Source organism: Saccopteryx bilineata, chromosome 6, assembly GCF_036850765.1.
Source record: "Saccopteryx bilineata isolate mSacBil1 chromosome 6, mSacBil1_pri_phased_curated, whole genome shotgun sequence".
NCBI lineage: Eukaryota > Metazoa > Chordata > Mammalia > Chiroptera > Emballonuridae > Saccopteryx > Saccopteryx bilineata.
Window position 1 is genome coordinate 31,342,088 of NC_089495.1, and position 22,714 is coordinate 31,364,801.

At 35.6% G+C, this 22,714-nt stretch overlaps 1 protein-coding gene across 1 annotated transcript; it reads left to right on the top strand.

The window, feature by feature from the left end:
- Positions 1–6,806: 6,806 nt before the first annotated feature.
- Positions 6,807–22,241, top strand: IDO1 (indoleamine 2,3-dioxygenase 1). The gene is made up of 10 exons (XM_066235100.1): positions 6,807–6,981; positions 10,549–10,644; positions 10,760–10,879; positions 13,966–14,084; positions 15,665–15,679; positions 17,210–17,309; positions 17,852–17,969; positions 19,638–19,689; positions 20,109–20,257; positions 21,657–22,241. Exons 1-10 carry the CDS (start codon positions 6,907–6,909, stop codon positions 22,013–22,015), a joined length of 1,203 nt encoding a protein of 400 aa, XP_066091197.1. The 5' UTR covers positions 6,807–6,906; the 3' UTR covers positions 22,016–22,241.
- The last annotated feature ends 473 nt before the right edge of the window (positions 22,242–22,714 follow it).

The window sequence follows — 22,714 nt, forward strand, 5'->3', positions numbered from 1 at the left end:
AATGTTCATTAACTTTATTTCTTAGTTTATTGAATTGTCTTTCTGTATTTTCTTGTAGCTTATTGAATTTCTTCATAACAGTTGTTTTGAATTCTTTATTAGTTAGGTTGCCATATTCCATGTTTTTGAATTCAGATGCTGGAGAATTATCATTTTGTCTTTGTGATGCCACATTTCCTTGATATTTCATAGTGTTTGATGATAGGCATTGCTGCTTTTGTATGTGCAGTAACAGATGCCTTTCTTATTTAAGAATGCATGTTTACTTTGGTTCTTAAAATTCAACAGGTTGGAAATCGAAAACAATCTTTTGCATTCCAGGAGGTGGCACTGCAGCTCAAGTTCATGGTTTTTCCTTTTAGATCTGCCTTTCGAAGCTGCTCTCAGAATCATGTACAAGGAACTGGCATCAGAGTGGGAGGAGGTTTGGGTTTAGCACTTGGGGTTTGGGGGATTGCCATAAACCTGGTAAAAGAAGTCTCAACTGGGGCCCTCACCGAGATCTGTGAACAGACCTCCTGTGTAAATCCCAAAGCTGACAGCAAGTAGAATATTCCTTCAATGCCCATTGATATTTCTCTTTGCCTCCCACTATTTCTTCTACCTCCCTCAGTCACAGAGGTCCTTATTCAGAAATCTGGGTGCTGCTGGAAAGAAACAGGTCCCTTCAGCTGCAACTTGCACAACTGGGCACCCAGGTACTCACTCACCACTTTTACTTTCCACATCATCTGCTAAAAGAGGTTGCCTCTGATGATGCCCAAAGCCCCGGGCTTTGCAGGGCCTTGTGGTGTTGCCCTGGGGAGGGGAACCAGCTTGGCAAGTTTCTGTATCTCCTCTTCCTCAAAATTCATGTCCATCCTACTCCAATAACATGTCAGATTCCTCTGTCAGGCAGATTAAACGTCCATAAATTCTTTATCAGCTGTGAGTATCTGCCCAGTTTAGCATTCTCAAGCTCTTTTTTCCTCATTGATGTGAATGAGAATGGAACAGACTTCATGAACTCCTTTGGATATGTAGCAACCCCCCAAACTCTTATCTGCCCATTTTGGATTCACAAGGGGGCAGAAACTTCATGGGTGTTCCGGTGTAATGTGCAGAGACACTTCTGTTTGGTTATGAATGTCCGATTAGGTGTAAATCGAAAAAGAAAGATAAAAAGAACAACTTACTCTGTCATGATGTTGACACCACCCTCAATTACTTTCTTTTTTTCTTTTCCAAGTGAAAGGAGAGGAGATAGAGAGACAGACTCATGCAGGTGCCCCAACTGGGATCCACCTGGCAACCCCCATCTAGAGCCGATGCTCTGCCTATCTAGGGCCATTCTCACAACCGAGTAATTTTTAGTGCCTGAGGTAGAGACTCCATGGAGCCATTCTCAGCACCTGGGGCTGATGCACTAGACAATCAAGCCATGGTTGCAGGAGGGGACAAGAACAAGAGAGAAAGAAGAAGAAGGGATTGGGTGGAAAAGCAGATGGGTGCTTCTTCTGTGTGCCTTAACCAGGAATCAAACCTAGGATAGTCACATGCCAGGCCAACATTGTACCATTAAGCCAACAAGCCAGGAGGATCTCAATTACTTTTTATAGATAGTACTGAATTATAAAAATAGAACCAAGAGATGGAAATAGAATATTATCATCACCCCTAGAATTCTATTGTTATACTTGCTTTTATCTTTATTTTACACTCAGAAGTAACCATTATCTTGACTTCTATCTCTAATGCTTGTCTTATATTGTTACTTTCATAATGTAATAATAATGTATCTTTTTGTATCTGGCATCTTTTTTATTTTTTGAAATTTTAATTATTATTAATTTTAATGGGGTGACATTAATAAATCAGGGTACATATGTTAAGAGAAAACATCTCCAGGTCACCTTGACATTTGATTATGCTGCATACCCATCACCCAAAGTCAAACTGTCTTCCGACACTTTTTTTAAATTTATTTATTTATTTATTTATTTATTATTAATTTTAATGGGGTGATATTGATAAATTAGGGCACATATGTTCAGAGAAGTCATCTCTAGGTTATTTTGACATTTGATTATGCTGCATTCCCAACACCCAAAGTCTAATTGTCTTCCATCACCTTCTAACTGATTTTCTTTATGCCCCTCTTCTCCCCCGACTCCATTCCTCTCTTCCCCCTCCCCCCCTGTAACCGCCACACTCTTGTCCATGTCTCTTAGTCTTGTTTTTATGTCCCACCTATGTATCTGGCATCTTTTGATCAATATATATTTATCAGTTTACCTATTTATGGAACATTTGTGTAGTTCCCTATGGAGAGATTCCAATGGAGAGTTAGACACTATTGACATTCTACTTCACATCTTTTGGTAAATATTTATTTGCATTTCTGGTGAAAATATACAAGGGAATAAAATTGGTGAAGTAAAAAAATATGTATCAATTAGCTATCACAACAACAATACTGAAAAATAGACACAGAACTCAGCAACAATTCACAATGTTTTATTTCTAATTGTCTGTGACCAGGAATTGTTTGAAATGAGTTTAATTCAGGTTGCACACCTGTGGATAAGCCAGGGTAGCTTTGAACTTAATGTTTTGTGTCTTTAGAGTGTTTTACATAGCAGCTATGGAGACATAGCAGCAGTCCAAGTTAGAGTCATGGATATAATAAAAGTGTAAGAGGTCTAACCATGACAGCACATTTTAATACATTGACAAGGTCACAACAATAATATCCCAAGCAATTCTTATGGCAGAATCCAAAGTTAAGAAGCAATGAAATACCCTCTAACCACCATATGGCCATACAAAAAAGAAGTGAAGATTTTGGGATGATAATTTAATCTAAAGTGATATACAAATAATAAAGGAGCATTGTTAGCAAGTTGACAGAATAGAAGTTTTCTACCATCATCCCCAACAATTTTGCCAGTTGGTAAAGCAGGAGAAAATGCGTCTTTTTCAAATGCAAAGGCAGCAATTCAGGACTTCAAGGAACATATAAAAATAAATCAAGAAAACATGACACAGCCCTGGCCAGTTGGCTCAGTGATAGAGTGTTGGCCTGGCATGCAGGAGTCCTGGGTTTGATTCCCAGCCAGGGCACACAGGAGAAGTGCCCATCTGCTTCTCCTCCTTCCCCCTCCTTCCTCTCTGTCTCTCTCTTCCCCTCCTGCAGCCAAGGCTCCACTGGAGCAAAGATGGCCCGGGCACTGAGGATGGCTCTATGGCCTCTGCCTCAGGTGCTAGAGTGGCTCTGGATGCAACAGAGCGATGCCCCAGATGGGCAGAGCATCACCCCCTGGTGGGCATGCAAGGTGGATCCCGGTCAGGCGCATGCGGGAGTCTGTCTGACTGCCTCCCTGTTTCCAGCTTCGGAAAAATGCAAAAAAAAAAAAATGACACTACCAAAGGAACACAATTTTGCAGTAACTGGTCCCACAGAAATGAGATCAATAAGTTGCCTGACAAAAAATTTAAAGTAATAGTTTTAGGAAAGCTCAGAGAACTACAAGTAGAACTCTATGAAATCTAGAAAAGAAATGCATGAAAAATTGAGAGACTTAACAGTGAGATAGAAAGTATTTAAAAAGCACCAAACTCAAATTCCAGAGGTAAAAAAATACAATAAATGGAAAAGAGAGAGAGAGAATATCAATCACAAACTTTATCAAGCAGGCAAAAAAAAAAAAAAAAAAAAAAAAATCGGTGAACTCCTCTCTTCTCTCTAAAATGAAGAAATAAAATAAAAAATTTAAAAAAATTAAATAAAAAAAAGGCCTGACCTGACCTGTGGTGGCGCAGTGGATAAAGCGTCAACCTGGAAATGCTGAGGTCGCCGGTTCGAAATCCTAGGCTTGCCTGGTCAAGGCACATATGGGAGTCGATGCTTCCAGCTCCTCCCCCCTGTCTCTCTCTCCTCTCTCTGTTTCTCTCTCTCCTTCTCTCTCTCCTCTCTAAAATGAAGAAATAAAATAAAAAATTTAAAAAAAATCGGTGAATTCAAGGACAAGTCATTTGACATTAGACATTATCCTATCAGAGGAAAGGGGGAGTGGAAAGAATGTAAAAAAAGCATAATTGTATTATAAAATGCTATCAATGAAAAAAAATAAATTCATTGTTGAAGTCCCAGAATGAGAACATAGATGAAAGGGGAAGAAAGCTTAGTTAAAGAAATAGTGGGTGAAAACTTTCCAAATTTAGGGAAAGATATGGACATGACATCAAGCTCATAAAGCTCATATGACTCTAAATAGATTCAACACAAAGAGGACTTCATCAAGACATACTGAAATGAAACCTTCCAAAATCAAAGAGAATTTAAGAGCAGCAAAAGAAAAAAAAATCTCATCACATCAAATGAAACTTCCATAAGGCTATCATCGCAGTTTTCTTAGCCAAAATTTTGCAGAATAAGAGAGAGTATATAATTAATATATTCAAAGTTCTGAAAGGGATGGGTGAGGGGGTCACTGTCAACTAATACCTGGCAAAGCTGTCCTTCAGAAATAAAGAAGCAACAGAAATTTTCACAGGAAAACAACAGCTGAGTGCAGTTCATTACTATTAGACCTGCCGTTCAAGTTGATATAAAAGGACAATAACATTTTTAGTCACATGAAAACATATGACAGTAAAGCACTTATTGGTAAGGGTAAGTATAGAGTTACATTCAGAATACTAAAATACTCTAATGATGGCGTATAAATCACTTAACTCTACCCTGAGCAGTGGTAGTGCAGTAGTAGTTAGAGTGTCAACGTGGGACGCTGAGGACCCAGGTTCAAAACCCTGAGGTCATCAGCTTGAGCGCAAGCTCACCAGCGTGAGTGTGAGCGAGGTCACTGGCTTGAAGCCCAAGGTCACTGATTTGAGCAAGGGGTCACTGGCTGAACTGGAGTTGCCCAGTCAGGGCATGTATGAGAAGCAATCAATGAACAACTAAAGCACTTCAACTATGAGTTGAAGCTTCTCATCTTTCTTCCTTCCTGTCTGTCTCTGTCTCTGTCTGACTCTCTCTCATTAAAAAAAAAAAAAAGATTTAAGTATGTAAAATAAAAAAGCATAAGAATAACCACATATTTTTCCAATTCTCAGTAATTTTTTTAATTAATTGATTCCTTGAGATGACATGGGTTCTCAAAACCATACAGGTTTCACGTGTACAACTCAATAAAACATCATCTTCATGCTGCATCATATACTATGTGTCCTAAGCAAAGTCTTTCTTTTGTTGACAATTTTAGCATTTATATAAAAGTAGGTTAACAGTTTTGTTTTTTGTTCTTTGGGGTTTCTTTTTTCTTCTTCTGTTTTTTCCTTGAAACTGGTTTCAATAATACCAATCTCATGAATCATTTATTTTTAAAAAGTGAAGCATTGTTTTCTTTCTGTTGTATAATTTCTGTTTCAGTTTCTCTTACTTTTATTATAAAAAAAAAATCTTCTTGGAAAACCACATCTTTAAAATAAGAACCTTCCTGTAATAAGGAAAGTTTGCAATACAAACTATTCCAGAATTAGTCACTGTCATATACATTAATATTTAATTCATGTACTGGATAAGCTGAATGGCAAAACTGCACTCACTGCCTCTTAATGTACTGAACATTAAGTCCTCTTCTTTTGATTATTAAGTGGAATGATATGGTTACTAATTTTGCTTCAGCTTTACTACTAAGATTGAAACAATGACCCTTGCAGCTACCCTGAAAATCTTGACCAAACTCAGACTTAAATTGCTTTCAAAAAAGCATTTTTAAGGTAGTTTATCCTTCCTTTTAACTTTTAACATATTACAAAATTTTTAAATGTGAAGAACTATTGCCTCATTAATGCCTAGAAGTCAGAGATGCCGGAAAATCTTCCTTAAAAACATTTATTAGGGCCTGACCAGATAGTGGCGCAGTGAAAAGAGTGTCAGCCTGAGACGCTGAAGACCCAGGCTCAAAACCCCAAGGTCACCGGGCTTGAGTGCAGGATCATAGATATGACCTCATGGTCAACTACTTGAGCCCAAGATGACTGTCTTGAGAAAGGGGTCAAGGCACATATGAGAAAATAATCAATGAACAACTAAGGGGCTGCAACTATGGGTTGATGCTTCTCATCTCTCTCCCTTCCTGTCTCTCTCTCTCTCTCTCTCTCTCTCTCTTTCACTCTCTCTTGCTAAAAATAAGAAAAATAAAACTAAATAAAAAAAGACCTATTAAGAATATAAAAGAAGGAAAAATCCCATCACGGAGAACACAAATAAAAGACTAGGTAAGAAAAATGGGGAGGTAGGGAGGTACTATCTTTTTAGATTTTGCATGTGCTACTATTTTTTTTTCTTCTATTTCAGAGTCATTGACTAATAAGTTCTGTGTATCCCAGGTTGTATTTCATGGCTGCTTAAACAAGACACTAATATGTTCCAAGAACCATGGAAGGTTAAAAGAAAACCAATGACAGTATTAACTAAATGGTAGTTTACACCTTTAGCCTTGGTTAAAGTCATCATTTTAATTCAAAGTTTTAAAAGTTTCCATAAAATAAAAATGTTTGCTTCTGGTCACCTATTTTCATGGCTTTTGTTATTTCAATTAAGTTCTTTCTGACTTCCCTTCTGGCAATAAACAGATGTTGTTCCTAGTAATAAAGATTCAATATGGTGTATAAAGTTTTGGTTTCTTTATAGGGTGAACAGGAATGTTTCTATGATTTCATTGTTTATCAAATTACAAATAAAGAAACTAGAAAATGAAACTGTTCCTTCAAAAGTGGAAGTAATTTCCTACTGCCTACGTGATAAGTTGTAGTCATTGGTTATGATAACCTCTGTAATAAATAGATGCTCTGAAACTCCTCACAGACTGAGGAGGGCCAGAAAAGCAGGCTGCAAGAATATCACATAGAGCATCTCCAATGGAAAGCTCTTGGAAAATTGTTGAAGAGTTCCATATAGATGAGGATGTGGGCTTTGCTCTGCCAGATCCACAGGTAAGAGAGGGTACTGAATTATGGCAAAAATATTTTCCTTTTATTACTTACTGAGACCAGCTAACTTCTATTTTTTAAAAATGTGGTTTCGTAATTTCTACTGACCAAATAGATAAAACATGCTAAAATTAAAGGCAGAGTTTTAATAAATAGGTCTCACTTAAAATTTTCTATTTAGGAAGTTAGTCTTAGATGCACTAACCTTACACAGATGCAGAGAGTGATGAGAGAAATGATAGAAGTATTTTGGTTTAATACAAGTGTGCTTTCAGAGAGCATTTGGAAAAAAACCAGAGCCATAACTGATCCATGAGTCAAAGGAATCCCTTCTCTTGGTTGGAATATCTTCAACTGTACAAAGTATACGTTTGTCCTTTGATTAGGTTTTTGAGATGGTTCATCTAGCAAGTAGTATATTAACACTGCTGTTATTACTAAGTACAAGATTCAAGGGAGTCTGAACTACCTTTTTTTTATGATTTTTGTCTACAAAGTAAAATGCAGGCAATGTTTGCCTTAACAACTATATTTCCTTAATTTGTCTTCCAAAAAATGCCATAAAAATTACCTTATTATCACCAATATTTTAATTATTAAACATTTATGCAGGATTTTTAAGCTAGTTACAAATATTTACTTTTCCATCTTCACAACCATCCTAAAAAGTATGCTATTATTAACCTCTTTTTTTTTTTCCTGATGAGAAATGTAAGCTATGCAGAATTTAAGTAATCATCCAAACTCACATAACTGGCAATGGCAGAGATAAAATGTGAGCTTATGGGATCTGGCTCCAGAGCCCAAGACCTTAAAACCATTATGCTATGCTAAGACTCTTAAGAGAAGAAGAAATCACTTGGCATGCTTCCCCTCCCAGTTCTACTCTTGTTTTTTAACAAGATAATGAGATTTCAGGAGAGTATTTCTAGGAACCAGTTATGTGTTGTGGCAATAATGTATAACCCTATACCTCTATTTGTTTGTGGTTCAAACAGAGTGCACACTTTAGAAAGCATTTCAAATGTAGCAAAAACATTTTTAGTCAGAGATTCCAATCTAACTCTATTGAGGAATAACATCCTGTAAATACCTTACACAATACAGACAAATCTAAAGCAAATTCTTCTTCCCAATCTATTTCTTTTCTTTAAATTATTAAATTAACCTAAGAATCGGAAGTATTATATAATGTAAGGTGGGTGGCGTGGCCATGCAGGTTCACAGTGGATTTTGGTGGACTGTAAAGGAACTGTGGAGCTGGAGGATGGTGGGCCATTCCAATTTTTGGAGGCTCGCAAAGACAGGCAAGACAAAAAAAGAAAGAAAAGGAAAAAAAAATAAACAAAAGGAAAGGAAAATCTGCTTTTTACAGTGGAGGGCAAGGGACCGGAAACCAACTGCACCCTCAGTGGCAGGATGCGATCTGATCTCATAGCCCCGCCCCTGAGGGCTTATATCCTTGCAATAGTGCTGTCCTGTGCTCCTGCACTGATTGCACAAAGAGTCATAGCTGGTGACCCTGAGAGTCAGCCTAACACAGCTGTTTTCCCCACATGTAGGTTTTAGTTTTATTGCTAAAAGCACCTATTTTATATATTTGCAAATTAATATTAGTCAGACTTTCTCCTTCATCATACAAGCTCACATAATTACCAGGATGGGCTTGATTGAAGGATGTACTTATCAATGATACAAAAAAAAATATGTATATATATATATGTATATATATATATATGTATATATATATATTCTTTTCAGAAACTACAAAACCTTATATTTGGTTTTTATTCCCAAGAATCAGTTCTCTTAAAAAATAAAACAATCATAATAGTCATGAAGACCTTTAGAACAGATTCCCATGATTAAACCAAAACCCCAAACAAAAGCAAAAGAGAACTCTTCCGGAGCTACTTAGAGAACAATGCTGTGACTTGAGATGCTTAGGAAGTTGAATTCCATATCCTGAAGCACAGGCACAAAAATTAAGGGTTACTTAATGTTCTTCAGTGAAGATATTTCTTGCAAATTATAAGCTCAGAAAAATTTATTCTATTTTTATAATCTATCAGCTTCCTATTTCAAAGGAAAATCATGTTTTATAATTCCATGTAGATACAAAATACGTTCTCTAATCTAGCAGAAGTTGAGTGACCCACTTGTTATTATCTATTAATTTATATCATAACATTCAGACAGCTTCTAAGCCAGAAGTACATCATTAATTGAATTTTACTTTTGTTGAAATTGCAATCAAATAAGACGCTATTTATGATACGTAACAACAACAAAAACAAATTTCTGTTATTTGAAGGGAAAATAACAACAACCAATAATTTGATGTGCTACACAGTGAAACACACAATAAAAAACATATATGAATACTAAAAACTCTAGAGCATGGCATTTGTGTGGTTTGGGAGAAAAATTCAGAATAAACAAGAAAGGTGACTCTAGTGAATATACTGCCTAGGTCTTTCATTGCTAAAAATCTACTCTAACAGATTAAAACGGGCCAATTATCTGAAAATGTTTGAATTTTATAGAACCTTTGTCTTCTTGTTGTATAACTTATTTATGATATTATAATATTAACTATGTTTTGCAACTTAAAATCTCATTCATGTTGTTTAACTTAACTTCTTGATTTGTACTCCAACCCTATAGGTCAGCATTAGTGATACCAAAGCCATGTCTGGAAGTAATTTAATGAAGGGATTGGATCAGGGCATTTGAGGAGTTATTCAGGGATCTGAATCTCATTTTAGATTATTTCCTAGATCTTTTGCTTATACATTTTTCCTTCAAATGAAATTAAAAATATAAGATACAGGGAGAAACTTTATTTGGACTTTAGTTAAACTTATAGGGCAAAAAATAAGCCTCTAGTGGAATCAAATCAGGCAATCAACATGCATATATATGGCATTTCCTGCCAGGTCCTATAGGAAATACAGAATTAACAGCGTGATAAAATCTTTGTTATCGGGTAGTAAGGTGTAAAAAGAGCGTGAGTTGGTGAAAGTTGGAAACAAGTTTGAATCACAATAAATTATATATACTAAACAAGTTACTAAACTTGTCTAAGCCTCGCTTTCCATACTTATGACATGGAGACAACAATCAACTTCTAAGGTCACTAAAATAAATGAGAAATTATTGAGCCAAATACCTAGGTTACTACTGAGAGGTAAAACTAATAGCAGTTAACAATACATTACCTAACAATGGGAAAAGTTATAGAATACATAGGTTTCATAATTGGGAATATGAGTGTAAACTGCTGTAGTCAGGAAGATTTTAGTGGAACTTTGGAGGTGGCCTTTGCAAAAGAGGCAGATGAGAGTGCTTGAGGGAAAAGGAGGAATGCAGAGAAAGTGTTAAGCCCTGAGTGTGCAGGTGGTAACGCATGGGCAAGTCTTGATAGAGCCAGACAGGTAAATGTGGGTTGGGGCTGCATATCACAGAATTGACTTAGAGGCAAAACAGACTATAAATGAAAGACAATACTATTTTACAATATCTTCTACTGGTAAAAAAAAAAAAAAAAAAATCTCTTTTTTTTTTAAGGAGGAACTACCATACCCTTATAATGCCTGGACTTCCATTGCTAAAAATCTTACTGACCTGATTAATAATGGTGAACTACGTGCAGAAGTTGAGAAGGTTTGAATCAGTATTTCATTGGTCTTCTTCTTGTATAACTTCTTAACATTTTAAATTTGGTTTTGAAGCTATAATGTCACCCATTTTTTTTGAGCAACTTTTTATTTTTTCTCAGTTACCAATGCTCAGCATTGATGACCTCCAAGGACACAAGTCGCAGCGCCTTGCACATCTGGTCCTGGGGTATATCACCATGGCATATGTGTGGAACAGACGTGATGGAGATGTCCGTAAGGTTTGGAGATTTTTTAATATTTCTTATGCTACATGACATTTATATCCAATTTACATTTAACAAAAAGAAATCCTAAAACTATTATATCTGCGTTTTGTAAAACTTGGATAAAAGAAAAAAGAAAGGAAAAGAAAAAAATCATTCACTGACTTTACAATATCAACTGTGATCATTATTGGATTTTTAGTCTTTTACTGGTATAGTCTTTGCTCCATTCTGTGAAAATAAATAAACATCCTGCTTCTTTCACTTAAATTATATTGTAAGCGTTTTTAGTACTATAAAATCATCCTCGTCTTCATTTGAAATAATTTTATAATTTTTAATTGAGTTTTTAAACTTTATTTATTTAATCTGTTATTGAAAAATAGTTTCTTTTTTTAGAGTTTTATTATTGTAAAATTATACTACAATCAATATGTATGAATAAGAAACCTTTTTCTCTATGACTTGGGAGATTTAAATATTTTATAGTTATTTTTATTTAATGCTATCTTAACATCTGTCAACATAGAAAATATATGACTTTCACTTTACTCTCATCAATAGTAGGTAACTTTAGATTTAAAAGAATATAATTTTGTATTTTATCTGGCAATCTTAATCACCTGAAACCAATATAGCCTATAATACCTAATCTATAAATCACAAAGGGATAAAATAGATTCCAGAAGCACCTTTTGACATTTAGTGAAAGTTTTTCTTTTTTTGACATAGGTAATTGGTAGCTTTTATTTGTTTTGTTTTGTTTCTCATGACTTGTTTACACATAATAAACACACATATATATAGTTTATCTATGTGATGAGTCATCCCTGATGTGTAAAGAAAAAAGTTGCTCTGCATAATCATGGAATACCTTATACTTCCTTATAATCATGAAAATGGCTTGTCCAGTTTCATGATGATGTGAAAAGTTTAAGATTAGCTCTAATCTTACAACCAAGCTTAAAGTTTCGCTAAACATATGGTCTTACTAGACTTGCTAGAATCTGAGTCTAGCTAAATATAGAAGCATTATATATAAAAAGAACATTGCTAATGTGGAATGAATAACACAAGGGAGCATGTCTAGGTACAGAAGTATGAGAGTAGAAAAGGGTTAACTAGTATTTGATATGATCATTAAATCCTTGAAGAAAAAAGTGGAATTTGAGCCCTTACTGAATAGCTTGGTTGGTAAAAACTTTATCCTAAAATGCAAAGGTTGCTGGTTAGATACCTGGTCAGGGCACATACAGATTGATTTTCCTGTCTCAGTCTTTCTTTCTTTCTCTCTCTTACTTCTTCTCTCTCTAAAATCAATCAATAATTTTTTTAAAAAAATACTTTTTTGAATTAGTTCTTGAAAAATTGGTAGAGCTTAAACAAAAAGGAGAGGAGCAGAGAGAAAGACTGGAAAAACATGTGGAGACCAGAATGTACATGGAAGAATCAAAACATAATGATGAATTTACCAGATTTATAAAATAAAATATAAAAGTGTATCTTTCAATTTATTTAGTTTTAGCTTGCCATATTATTTTGAAAAAGATCTTAGAAGCTAAAAATGAAGAAAATATATAAAAAGATTTTTTTTAAATTTAAGTGAAATTTGTTGGAAAGAGAAAATACATAAATAGAAAATAAACTACATCAATATAAGGTGCATTTTGCTTGAAAATGAGCAAGAAATTTGCAACTGAGTTTCTTAGCAACTGCGTGAGTGTCTATAATAAATTAAGATATGTTTGAACAATTTCCTTTCTTTTCCAACATCATTTCAAATCAATTATTCAATTAAAATTATTTTTCCTTTTGTTACCCTTTGGATTTTTCTCTAATTTGGAGAAAGACAAAATTTATTTGCTTTTGAAATATGTGGAAATTATTTGCCAAACAGAATGTTTCAATCCCTGGAAGCACAAGGTATGCAAAGGGAAGCACACATCCAAGTGTTACTTTAATAGTCAATGATTTTTTGTTAATTTTGGTTAAATTGTCATCTCCAGGTGTATTAAACTAATCTGAATCTACCTGGATTACAGCTTCCATGATTTTCACAGAACTGTGGAGTGGGATACGTAGTCACACCATCTCTATCACTGATGTCTCACTACCCATTACCCCAGATGAGCCATGCATCCCTGTCCTTTGGTTAGATATCCATATACCAACCATAGGCTGCTGAGGACAAGCATGACTATAATTATTACATGTGACCATCTAATTATAAACCAAATATAGTTGGATAAAGAAGTCAGGCAGATGGAAAATAAAATGTCAGATTTATGACTAACAGATCAGTTGGAGAATGCGGTTTGAGTGTGTGGTAAGCATGGAGCTACTGGTATACTTACTCATCAAGATTGCCCCCATGGAAAAAAAGAGTTGAAGAGAAAACAGGGCTGATCTGTAGTTTCACTCTCAAACTCAGCAATTAAATAAGCTTTGAGAAAGGTTGAGTGAAAGAGCTGAGATAAACCAAGATGGTCACTCCAAATGATACGTTTTGCATGAAAATACAAGACAAGGGTAATTCCTCCTACTAACAAAAGGGAAGCCTTCAAAGCCAATCATTAATGTCACTCTGTGGTGAGGTTTTCTAAAAAATACCCAGTAGAAAGTACCTGTCAGCACTGTGCTTTAAGAACAGACATCTTTCATGCTTCTAGTATGTATCATATGCAACAGCCTTAATTACAAATGACCTTGAGATTCTTTGACACAATTAGTTTTATTTTTGTATTGTGGAGAGATAAAGAGTACCTTGCCTAGAGGAGTCTTTTGACCAATATTCATGGGATGGATGAGTAAATGAATGAATAAAAATGACTCACACCTAATGAGACAGTCAAGAGTACAGCCTTTGTTCTTGCCTTCTAAGTCTGTTCTTCTCTATGGTTGTATTATGTCCATATCAGTGCAGATCCAAAACCTAAACATTTAATAATTAATAGGATTAAGCTACAAAATGAGGAACAGAAAATCACATTTGTTTGTTTTCAAAGTGCCATGCTATATAAAAGCTAATGTTTTGGCACCCAGGAAGCTGAAGAAAAGAAAAGACACTTCAAAGTTAACACTAAATATTGTGTTTTAATTAGGTCCTGCCCAGAAACATTGCTGTTCCTTACTGTAAACTCTCTGAGAAGCTGGGACTGCCACCCATTCTGGTTTATGCAGACTGTGTCTTGGCAAACTGGAAGAAAAAGGATCCCCATGGGTATGTAAACAGTGCTTATAACAGAAACAAAAGGAGTGGAAGCTATATAAACCAAAAGCTACTGTAGTCATTGCTTTAATTGTTGGCAAAGCTTTCTTCTCTGTTTTAGGGGTAAGGTTTCTCTGATGTATCTAATACCACAAGTGTACATATAGGAGAGAGATGCATAATTAACATACAAAGAAATGCTCAAATTCTAAGTGTTCAGTTTGATAAGTCTGACTATTATATTCACATGTCTAACCCTAAGAAAGATACAGAATATTTCTATCACCTCAGGAAATTCCACAGTGGCTCTTTTCTTTCAATCAGTCCCTCACCCCAGGTAAACATTTTCTGATTTGTCATATGAAAAGTTACTTTTTTTCTCTGCCCAGATGGCTTGGTTGGTTAAAGCTTCATCCTGAAGAAGCAAAGAGGTTGCTGGTTCGATCCCTGGTCGGGGTTATACAGAAACAGATCAATGTTCTTATCTTTCTCTCTCTCTCTCTTTCTAAAATCAATATAATTTTTTTTAAAGTTTATTTTTTCTCTTATTGCATTTCATGATGATGAGATTATAGAATATGTATTCCTTTGTGTCTGGATTCTTTTGATTAACATGTTCCTGAGATTCCACAAATTTAATTGTTAGCCAGTTGAGTTTAAGAGTCAATATCTTCAGCAGTAGAGATGGCAATGTCTGAATTTTTGAAGCAGACTGATCAGAATTTAGGCCCTTTCTAACCACTGAGTGATGGGATCTGCTACAATAAAGAGATAAGAGAACTGCAGGGCCCCACAGCTCTGGGTATGTATCTGCAGAAGAATATTCTAGACATGGGAATGGCCTAAATTAAAAAGGTTTGATCTAGGGAAGTGTTTTGTCATTACAACCAGTTTGACTAATAATGTGTGTTTTTTGTGCATTTAATTTTGATTTTCCTATAAAATCCTAAGTTAAGTGTTTGTAATGACTACTTCAAAAAAACATAATATTTATGGCCGGTTGGCTCAGTGGTAGAGCATTGGCCTGGCATGAAGGAGTCCTGGGTTCGATTCCCAGACAGGGCACACAGGAGAAGTGCCCATCTGCTTCTACACCCCTCCCCCTCTCCTTCCTCTTTGTCTCTCTTCCCCTCCCACAGCCGAGGCTCCATTGGAGCAATGTTGACCCGGGCGTTGAGGATGGCTCTATGGCCTCTGCCTCAGGCACAAGAATGGCTCTGGTTGCAACAGAGCAATGCCCCAGATGGGCAGAGTATTGCCCCCTGGTGGGCATGCCAGGTGGATCCCAGTCAGGCGCATGCAGGAGTCTGTCTGACTGCTTCCCCGTTTCCAACTTTAGAAAAATACAAATAATAATAATAATAATATTTATATATTTTTATATGACTATATCTAACTTTTAATAATAGCATCTAATAACATTAGTTTATAGAAGAGTCATTAAATTTAATAATAGTAGTATTAAGTCTTATAAGTAAAGTTAAATTTAATAGTAGTATTAAATTTAATAATAACTTGAAACCATTTGATTTTTAAATTTGTTTTATTTCTCTTTTCCAATTGGTCCACTGCTTCATTGCTGCTTTCATAAGACCCATGACTTATGAGTAAGTATTTGATTTTTATTTTAGTCTAAGAGTTGTTATTCAAAGTGAATATAGGTTTATGAGTAGCCTCCAAATTCATTTTTAAAAGGCCAAGTGAATTCAGGCAAAAAAATAATTCAAGTAATTGTATAAAGAGCAAAGAATTTTAGTGCTTAATTACATCTATGACTGCGATGTGACTGTTTGTCTGCTATAATAGCTATAGATATATATGAAAGTGATACATGCATATATATAAATGTAATTAGTAGGTATAAATACAAAATGCACTTACATCTGTATACCTATAACTTAATGACTTCAGTAGCCAGAAACATAAAGCTGTTCTTTCTGACCCAATCTTTTCTATCGTTGATCTATGTACTGAGCAGAGGTCAAGAGTTAGGGAAATAAAGGTAAATGTCATAGGTATAAGTTTTCCCTGATGAAGCTGGACTAATGGAGAAGAAAGGAAACATAAAAATTATGTAAATTGTTATTTGATTAAGAAAAGGAGTAAGAGGATAAAAAGTACTGGGAGCTCCAACCAAATGAAAGGGGTGAATCCCTGTAACAAGTTATTTAAGCTGAATCCTCAAGAATAAGTAGGAATTAGCAAGAAGAAAGGGGGGGGGAAGAGACTGGTCATAGCAGAGGGCAAAGCAAGAGTGAGGATAAAGCAAGTGACAGAAACCTTGGTGCATTATCAGAACTGAAAGAAGGCTAGTGTTGCAAGTAAGTGGATAACGAAAGTAAGGAATGAAGAAATAAACTTTTTAAAAAGGTTATGTAAATTTTTTGCTATAATAAGGGGTTTAAACAGTGTGTTAAAATAAATGGGAAGCTATGGAAGGTTTTTATGGAGAGGATATCATCAGTCTCATTTTACAGATGGGAACACTGAGGCAGAAACAAAAGGAATATCATCCTCAAAGTAACACAGCAAGTAAGCTGCAGAAGTGGTCTGGCTTCAGAGACCATGAGTTTAACCACTGTGAAACTCGTGGGTATACAGATACTAAGACTTGTTTGCAATACTGTAAAATTTCAATAAGAAAGAAAATAGGGTCTAACCAGTTATTTGAATTTGTTGGTCAACTACTTTGTATGGCAGATAAATCTCTGAGAAACTGAATCAAATTCACAGAGAAAGGATGGATATGAATACAATTGTTTAAGCAAAAAAACTACTTAAAATTAGACCTTATTGATATCTCTATAAACAGTGTGTATATGTATATATGTATGTATATATACATGTATGTAAAAAAAATTAATGCAGTCACAGAAATAGTCCTGGAATGTCTAGTTTCAAGTTCTAGAATGACATTTCAAGTCCTAGCTTAATCTTCTGTTAATTATATGATCTTAGACCATGGAACTAACATTAATATTCCTGACTAGTAATAGAAAGTAAAACCTGTAATATTTATCTGCCAAGATTGTTTTGAAAATAAAAGATGAGTAAAAATGTTTAAAAACTATAAAGTAGTCAACAAACATACTAATATTCTTGCTACATTCTTGACTTTCTTGACTAATTATTCTTAGGAACATGGACATTCTGTTTTCATTTCCTGGTGGAGACTGCAGTAAAGGATTCTTTCTGACTTCTCTATTGGTGGAAATAGCAGCTGCTTCTGCAATAAAAGTATGTCCTTGAAAATTTATATCTTAATTAATGTAAGCAGAGAAAATATTTAGTAAGTGAACTATATTATGCAAAAAAGTAACTTTATCCTGACTAAATATAGTATTTGATTATTTAATTGGAGGTAAGGGATCATCTGGTAAGAACAGATATTTTATTAATTTTTGTGTATTGCCTAAAAAATAAAATGTAAGAACTATATATTTAGAATCAAATTTGAAACCACAATAAAAGGACTATTTTCAGTGCAATTTAGCATTGGAACTATATCACATAGTGACATAAATCTAATTGCTTTGACTATTAGAAGTAGAAATAGAAATATATAAAACTCTATAAACATCTCTAAATGATAAATGAAGAAAGACTAATCCAAGCGTATGGATGGATAAGAAAATTAGTCAAACAATTGAAGAGTACTCAGCTCAAGAAAAAAGTGAAAAATCCCAAATTTAATTTAGGAATTAAGATTTAGGATGATTTTAATCTATGCCACTGTTTGATGTTAGGAAATCTTAAGTGATTGTTTTCATTTTTTTCAGCTATTTCCTACTATATTTAAAGCAGTACAGCATCAAGACAAAGATACTTTGCAAAAAGCACTGCAGGATTTTGCTCTTTGTCTGAAAAGAGTCCGTAAAGAGTTTGAAGACATTCATAGTAAGTATTGCATACTATATGACATTCTAAGCCTCAGACAAATGTTTCTGATTATCTAGATAAAGTTGTTTACTGCCTGACCAGGTGGTGGCACAGTGGATAGAATGTTGGACTGGGATGCAAAGGACCCAGATTCAAAACCCCAAAGTCACCAGCTTGAGCCTGGGTTCATCCTGCTTGGGTACTGACTCACCAGTTTGAGCACAGGAATCATAAACATGACTTTATGGTTGCTGGCTTGAGCTCAAAGATTGAAGCCCACGGTCGCTGGCTTGAACAAGGTGTTCACTCGCTCTGTTAAAGCCCCCGGTCAAGGCACATATGAGAAAGCAATCAATGAACAACTAAGGTGTTGCAATGAAGAACTGATGTTTCTCATCTCTTTCCCTTCTTGTTTGTTCTTACATGTCCCTCTCTCTGTCTCTCTCTCTGTCTCTGTCCCAATGAATAAATAAATAAATAAATTGTTTACCAAAATTACAGTAAAACACTTTCACTTTCACTTTATTTTATATCACTAACTCTATACTTTCTAAGTGGTAGGTTTTCTTATGTTCATTTTATAGAGAAGGGAATTCAAATTCAAAGAGATAAGATAAATAACCTAAGAGTACATAGATAGTAAATAGTGAAGTCAAAATTCCAAGCAGCAACTGTATAACGCTAACAATCATCTTTGCCACACACTAAAAACCTTGAAGAAACTTGCCAAAGGTGCAGACCTTTTTTTAAATTTATTTTTCCATTTAATTGAGAAAGAGAAGAAGGAAGAGGTGAGGGGGGGAGAGAGAGAGAGAGAAAGAGAGAGAGAGAGAGAAGCCTCAACTAATTATTTCACTTAGTTGTTTCTATTAGTTGTGTACTCATTGATTGCTTCTGTGTCCTGACCACAGGTTGAACCAAGACTTCTGGTATGACAGGTCGATGCTTTATCCACTGAACCACATGGCCAGGGCCGATGCAGGTTGTTTGAAGTTCTGAAAGACTTAGCTTCTGCTTGATTGGAGATCTATACAAATTCTACCTTTTCACAATTACCTAGAAACAACAAAGAAAAGCATTAACAGCTACCACACATAAATAACCAAAAAAGTACATAAACAAGATTTTCAAAAGGAAATTTTCCCTACTGAAACGCTTTAACAAATATATGCCTGTGTCACTGGTATTTGAGTTACTGCTGGGTGATCTTTGCTGAGAAAACTGACCTTCAAATCAATGACATTAGCAAGCCTTGGAGAGGGGAAACCTAGGGATGTGGTTCATAGGACTGCTGGGGTTTTCATTTCTGTTTTTCTTTTTCTTGAGATTTCTTTCTTTCTGGAAGTAATTTATCTGTTATGTCAGTAAGCACATGAAACAGCCTTAAAGAAATGTTGATAGTTTAATTGGTCTGAGAATAAGTAGTAGGTAGGTCTAGAGTCTTGGACACAAGCTGAGTGTCAGCCCTATGGTAGAACCCATTCGGAGACACAAAAGGTGAGCAGTGCTCACCTGGGAGAGGGCAAGTGAGTGTAAGCTTGCCCTAGGGGCTCTCTCTAGTAGACTGACCTCAAGCTTTTCTTGCACCCGCTGTTGAAATCCACTGTCAGTAGTTTACAATATCTTGATTTCCTTGCATACTTCTTTCTGATGTTACTCTACTAAACACATCCCATCTTTTTACAGAATACGTGGACCCAAACCTATTTTTCAATGTTCTTCGTATATACTTGACCGGGTATGTAGTCTTATCCTTGAATTTTCTCTTATACAATTAACATAAAAAATACACCCAAGTTCCCACTGATAGTCCCCATTATCCACCATATTTAGAAAACATTTTGTAATATCATAAATACATGTCTTTAAAAAAAGAATAGACTATTCTCTCTGTTACTAGTTGACCAATTGTGCCCTGGAGTATGGGCAGAAAAGTAGGTCACTTTAAAGAGAGAGGATCTTTCGTAACACAAAATTAGGATCCATTCATAGAATCCTTAGGCCAAATTTGCTCAGAATTATGTTATTTATTATTCTTATTCATGCAGATGAGTAGAAAGAGAATATGGAAGAAGAAGAAATCTATCTTGTGTCACCTTTATATCTGAAAGTTTGGTAATTAATCCAAATACTGATTTTCTTTCCTTCATGACCTAGGTGGAAAGGCCACAACCAACTACCTGAGGGTCTGCTGTATGAAGGAGTCTCGGACACCCCAAGAATGTTTGCTGGAGGTAGTGCAGCCCAAAGCAGCATCTTTCAGAGCTTTGACATCTTGTTGGGCACTGCGCATAATGCTGGTGAAGGTGAGTGGAAAATTATAAATAATAATCATCTCTTATGTTAATACAATAGTATTTTATTATCTAAAAAAGTACCTTCTCATAGCATCTTATCTGAGCTTAGTTGATGCTTTTAGGAGAATAGCGATTATATTGCCATCATCCCATTACACAGAGGAAGAAGCAGAAAGTTAAAGAGCATACGTGACTGACTCCCTGTTAACCAGCTCCAAAGCAGTGCAGTCAGAACTCAAACTCAGATTCATCATCCTCTTAGTCTTGACACTTAAACATATATCCATGGGGTTTAATTAACTGTGGTTAAATTTATATGGCATGTTCTGAACATGTAAGATTAGATTCGGAAAGAGAAAGTCACGTGGAAACGAGATAAGACTGTAAGTAGAGGTTAGAGAAGTGGAGACTTTAGTGACAAGAAAAAGACTAGCGGCCCTGGCCGGTTGGCTCAGTGGTAGAGCGTCGGCCTGGCGTGTGAAGTCCCAGGTTCGATTACCCGGCCAGGGCACACAGGAGAAGCGCCCATCTGCTTCTCCACCCCTCCCCCTCTCCTTCCTCTCTGTCTCTCTCTTCCTTTCCCGCAGCCGAGGCTCCATTGGAGCAAAAGATGGCCCAGGCGCTGGGGATGGCTCCTTGGCCTCTGCCCCAGGCGCTAGAGTGGCTCTGGTCGCGACAGAGCGACGCCCCGGATGGGCAGAGCATCGGCCCCTGGTGGGTGTGCCGGGGGTGGATCCTGGTCGGGCGCATGCGGGAGTCTGCCTGACTGCCTCCCCATTTCCAGCTTCAGAAAAATACAAAAAAAAAAAAGAAAAGAAAAGAAAGAAAAAGAAAAAGACTAGCCTTGCTCTTCTTCAGCCATCTTGCTCCTCCATTAACCCAGGGGCAATGCCTGTACCAAAGTTTAAAAATGCACCACATGCATTTTGCTCCTTTTAAGGGCTTAACGGAAGAACTTCTACTTTTCTCTTTTTTCTCTAAAGTTCTATTTAATAGGGCTAGGTGAAAATATGCTTTTATTCTTAATTCATTCAATGATCTTTTAAATTTTCTTACACTTGGTGTCAAGATCTTTCAAGTATAAATTATATATAACCTGTCTATATCATTGACTTATTCGAAGGATCAAATAGGCTAGGGAAGTGAGAAATGACACAGAAATAAAAATATTTATTATGAAAGAATAAATTTAGCTCATCTGGATTTCAAAATTAAGTATACTTTATAATAATTGCCATTACTAATTAGAAGACTAACAGCTTCCTAATAAGATGATTATAAACTGACTGCTTCTGCCTCTCCATTGGCTTGTGATGCTCTACCCGTTTTGACCTCACTCTGCCCTTCCTTCCTGGACTGTGGAATGTTTCAGTCTCTCTACTAACTCTTCTTTCTCTTCTTTCTTCAGCATCACCTGCTGAATTCCTCCAGGAAATGCGAACATATATGCCGCCAGCTCACCAGAAATTTCTTCTCTCATTAGAGAAATCATGCCCCTCAGTTCGTAAGTTTGTCGTTTCAAAAGGGGATTCTAGCCTAAAGGAAGTTTATGATAAATGTGTAGATGCTATGGTCTCCCTGAGAAGCTACCATTTGACTGTTGTAACTAAGTACATTTTGATTCCTAATAACCAGCAGTCCAAAACCACCCAAACATCAGAAGAGCCATCAGAGGAAAATAATAAAGGAACTGGAGGCACTAATTTCATGACTTTTCTAAAGAGTGTAAGAGATACAACTAAGGATGCCCGGTTGTCGAAAGAATAATGCAGTGCAAGCAAGGGCACATTTTTTCAGGACCAAGAGTTCTGTATATGTTAATGCTATTCTTTATATCTGATCCACAAATTAATGTGTAACAACTTCTTAATAGATCATTATCAAATATTTCAAAATATTTTTTCTGATGTCTGTTTCCTTGCATGAAAACAATAAAAGCAATTGTGTTAGAAGTCTTATGATGTATATATTATAATTAGAATGGAATGATAAAATTAACATGATATAATAAAATGTCTGCAAGTTGTTTTATTTATAACTATGATTAAATAGTTCTTCAAATGAGACCTACTCCACACTGCTGCCTTCAAGCAGGGCTAATGGATTTCTATACTTTCCTTTTAGTGATATCATATTTTTTCATAATTACTTGTTTGCTTGTCTATATTCTCATTACAATATAAGCTTCATGATATCAGAGATACTGTTGCCTACCAGACCCATGTATCCCTAGTTTTTAATAGATATGTAACAAATACCTTTTAGAAAAATATTTAAAAGATAGAGTGAATTTATGAATAAACCAATATGTGCTAACAAGAAGTCACATCTGAAATGTAATTTTTCCTAGGAGGTCAGAGTTATCAGGCACTCACACTCTGTCATGAATTTATTCAATAATGGAATCTAAGAAAATTAGGGCTAGAGAGAAATTCAAAAATCATATTAGCCAAACTCATTTTAAAG

Excerpts from the sequence above, each read along its gene's own strand:
- IDO1 (XM_066235100.1), top strand. The coding sequence starts at position 6,907 with ATGGAAAGCTCTTGGAAAATTGTTGAAGAGTTCCATATAGATGAGGAT. Across the intron at positions 19,690-20,108 it reads CTTCGTATATACTTGACCGG|GTGGAAAGGCCACAACCAAC; the intron begins GTATGTAGTCTT and ends TTCATGACCTAG. Across the intron at positions 20,258-21,656 it reads TGCGCATAATGCTGGTGAAG|CATCACCTGCTGAATTCCTC; the intron begins GTGAGTGGAAAA and ends TTCTTTCTTCAG.